This window comes from Helobdella robusta (genome assembly GCF_000326865.2).
Source record: "Helobdella robusta unplaced genomic scaffold HELROscaffold_1978, whole genome shotgun sequence".
NCBI classification, from domain to species: Eukaryota; Metazoa; Annelida; class Clitellata; order Rhynchobdellida; family Glossiphoniidae; genus Helobdella; species Helobdella robusta.
Window position 1 is genome coordinate 1 of NW_008704070.1, and position 2,541 is coordinate 2,541.

Genomic DNA, 2,541 nt, shown 5'->3' on the forward strand with positions numbered 1-2,541 from the left:
TAAGCAAAGATAAAAAATTTTCTTTACGCCAGTTATTTTTGATAGATTTGTTGATAGAACTTTAATCAGATAATAAAGTTTATCTTTTTTTTCATAGAGTGAATCCTTTCACGTATATGCTCAACGATGCTTTTTAAGAGGGAATATGACTAGATCATGCAACAATTATTTGGCGTGGAAATTTGAAATATACAATTGATTTCTTCATTTTAGGCGTCTAATTGTATTAACGTTATCAACTTTATCAAAAATGCATCATAATACGATCATTCAATATTTCACTTATGCAATAACAATCAATCAACCGTAGTTTCGATGCAATCGTTTCACAAAATCCAACAACGCCAATGAATGAATTAATGAACTTAGGAATATTTCTACTTCTCTGTCAAACTAAGTCCACAACCATTTCAAAATATAAACTTTAACCGAAAGTAAAACGTAAGCAATGTTTCACAAAAGAATGAAAGTTTTGCTTCCCCAAAGATAGACGAGTGATTCACTACCGAAATAAATGGCACGGGCAACTCTTGTAAAGGTTTTCAACTATTTATAACAATCACAATTATTAAAGTAGTGAATAAATGACGGAAAAATTTGTCATGCCAAGTATTCCCTACCCATCGGCAACCCTTTCTTGGCTACTGCTCATTCCAAGCCATTAGAGAGTTTAAGAAATTAATCGAAATCAACACAGCGTTATAAAATTAATATTTTAAACTCTAAACAACGAATATTTATTAAACATGAATTATTCAATCATCATCATCATCAGTTCTTTTGTTAGCATGCAGCTGGTTGAAAAACTGTCCCATTTTTATCATAAAATCTGCAGTCACAAAATTCATCTCCAGCTCCGGGTTATTACTTAGTGGACCTTTGAACGGTTGTGAAATTACATTGACATAATTATGGTAGAATATTAAACTACGATAAAACTAAAAAATCATGACACAAAAGTTATTCTAAACGAACCTAAGTCATTAACTTTTCTTCTTGAAAAAAGCGAAGGTTTATTGATTGGTTTCAAATAGCTTTTGGTGGTGACACCCAAGATATCGAGCATCTGAAAAGAATATAATGCTTAGTCAATCGACGATGAAAAGAGATTTGAATGTGTACGCACTTTTTCTTCAGTAGAATTAAAGAAAACAATCCTACTTAGCTCATTTTGAAAAAATCTTCTCATTTGAAAAATTGTGATGTCAAAATGATAGAAACATAAAGAAATGCATTTTGTAAGTCACGTAATCTACCTCCAGTAATTCCAATACAGCCACAGGTTGCAACACCGGATGGTATTTGTTAGTCAGTGCGTGAGTTGACACACCAGGTCGTTCAGCTATGTACAAGCAAACAGCTTCCAACATACTTGCCAACGACGATCTGTTAACAGTTCCTTCTGGGGTTTTCCAAGGTCTTGGGATTACCCGGACTGTTTTATAAGTTCTAAAGAAAAAAATTGTATAAAGAACGTTAAATGGGATATAAATTATTATAAATAAGAAAAAAAATATAAGTTGAAGTTTTCACCCTCTTGGCAAGGGACCACTATCGTTCTGCACTCTCGAATCCACCATCTGTTTCCTCTCCTTAATTGTTCTCTTTGAATGTCTTGATTTTGAGGTGAACTGCGTATTTTTTATTTACAATATTTATAAAACGAACTCATTGAACGTCATGAATGTGGTAAGCATAACAAGAGACAACATAACAAGTGTTGTATCAACCAACCGACACACCATCCACAGCAGTTGCTTCTTCTTGCTTCTCTTCTTGTCTCTCACTTTCCTCATCATCATCATCACCATCATCGTTGGCCCCGTCAAACTGCATTATTCTGCCAGTGATTGGATCATGGTTAGAATTGTTACTGTTAACGAGCGTATTTGAAAAAGTGGCAACAGAAGACATGCAATCAGATTCGCTGTCACGAGATGACTGGAAAATATTTAGTACCGATGGTGCCCTTAAAACAGATGCTGGCGAGAGTGGTGGTGTTCTATTGCATGATGCTGACGACAACGAGAAAGATGATGATAAGGCAGATGATGTTGGTACAACTTTCTCTAGTAAGGAACTTGATGAAAGAATGTTTGTGTCTTCAACATTTTTGAACATGTCAATTATAGCTGACAAATCATTTGAATTGAGAGGTTTAACAGAGGCAAGTCTGGCTCTGGACTTGTTATCGCAAAGAGTATTCAATGAAGACGATGAAGAGATCATCGGTGCTGATGATGAGAATAATGATGGAGAAGTGATTGAAGATGCTTCAGCAGAAATTTTTTCGTTGCATAAGATTGCTTGATTAGTGAAATGTGATAACAAATGACTGGAAGCTGATGATAGCGATACGGGTGTCAAAGTAGCGAAGCAAGGTGGAGGTGATTGCAAGAGAGAACTAGTTGTGGGGGCGGCAAATGTAGACGTGAAGACGTTGTTTTCGGCAGAAGAAGTATTCATATTACTTGTGTTATCCTGACATGTCGTATTGAATAGGATGCTGCATGAACTAATGCTTCTCTGAGGGTTGTGAAA

General features: G+C 35.3%; 1 protein-coding gene across 1 annotated transcript; it reads right to left on the reverse strand.

Moving 5' to 3' along the window:
* Positions 1-451: 451 nt before the first annotated feature.
* HELRODRAFT_195154 (hypothetical protein) lies at positions 452-2,466 on the reverse strand (the record flags this gene model as incomplete). The annotated part of the gene is made up of 5 exons (XM_009016920.1): positions 452-877; positions 976-1,066; positions 1,257-1,449; positions 1,534-1,631; positions 1,735-2,466. The coding sequence occupies 5 exons, from the start codon at positions 2,464-2,466 to the stop codon at positions 756-758; spliced, it is 1,236 nt and encodes a 411-aa protein (XP_009015168.1). The 3' UTR covers positions 452-755.
* Between the last annotated feature and the right edge of the window lie 75 nt (positions 2,467-2,541).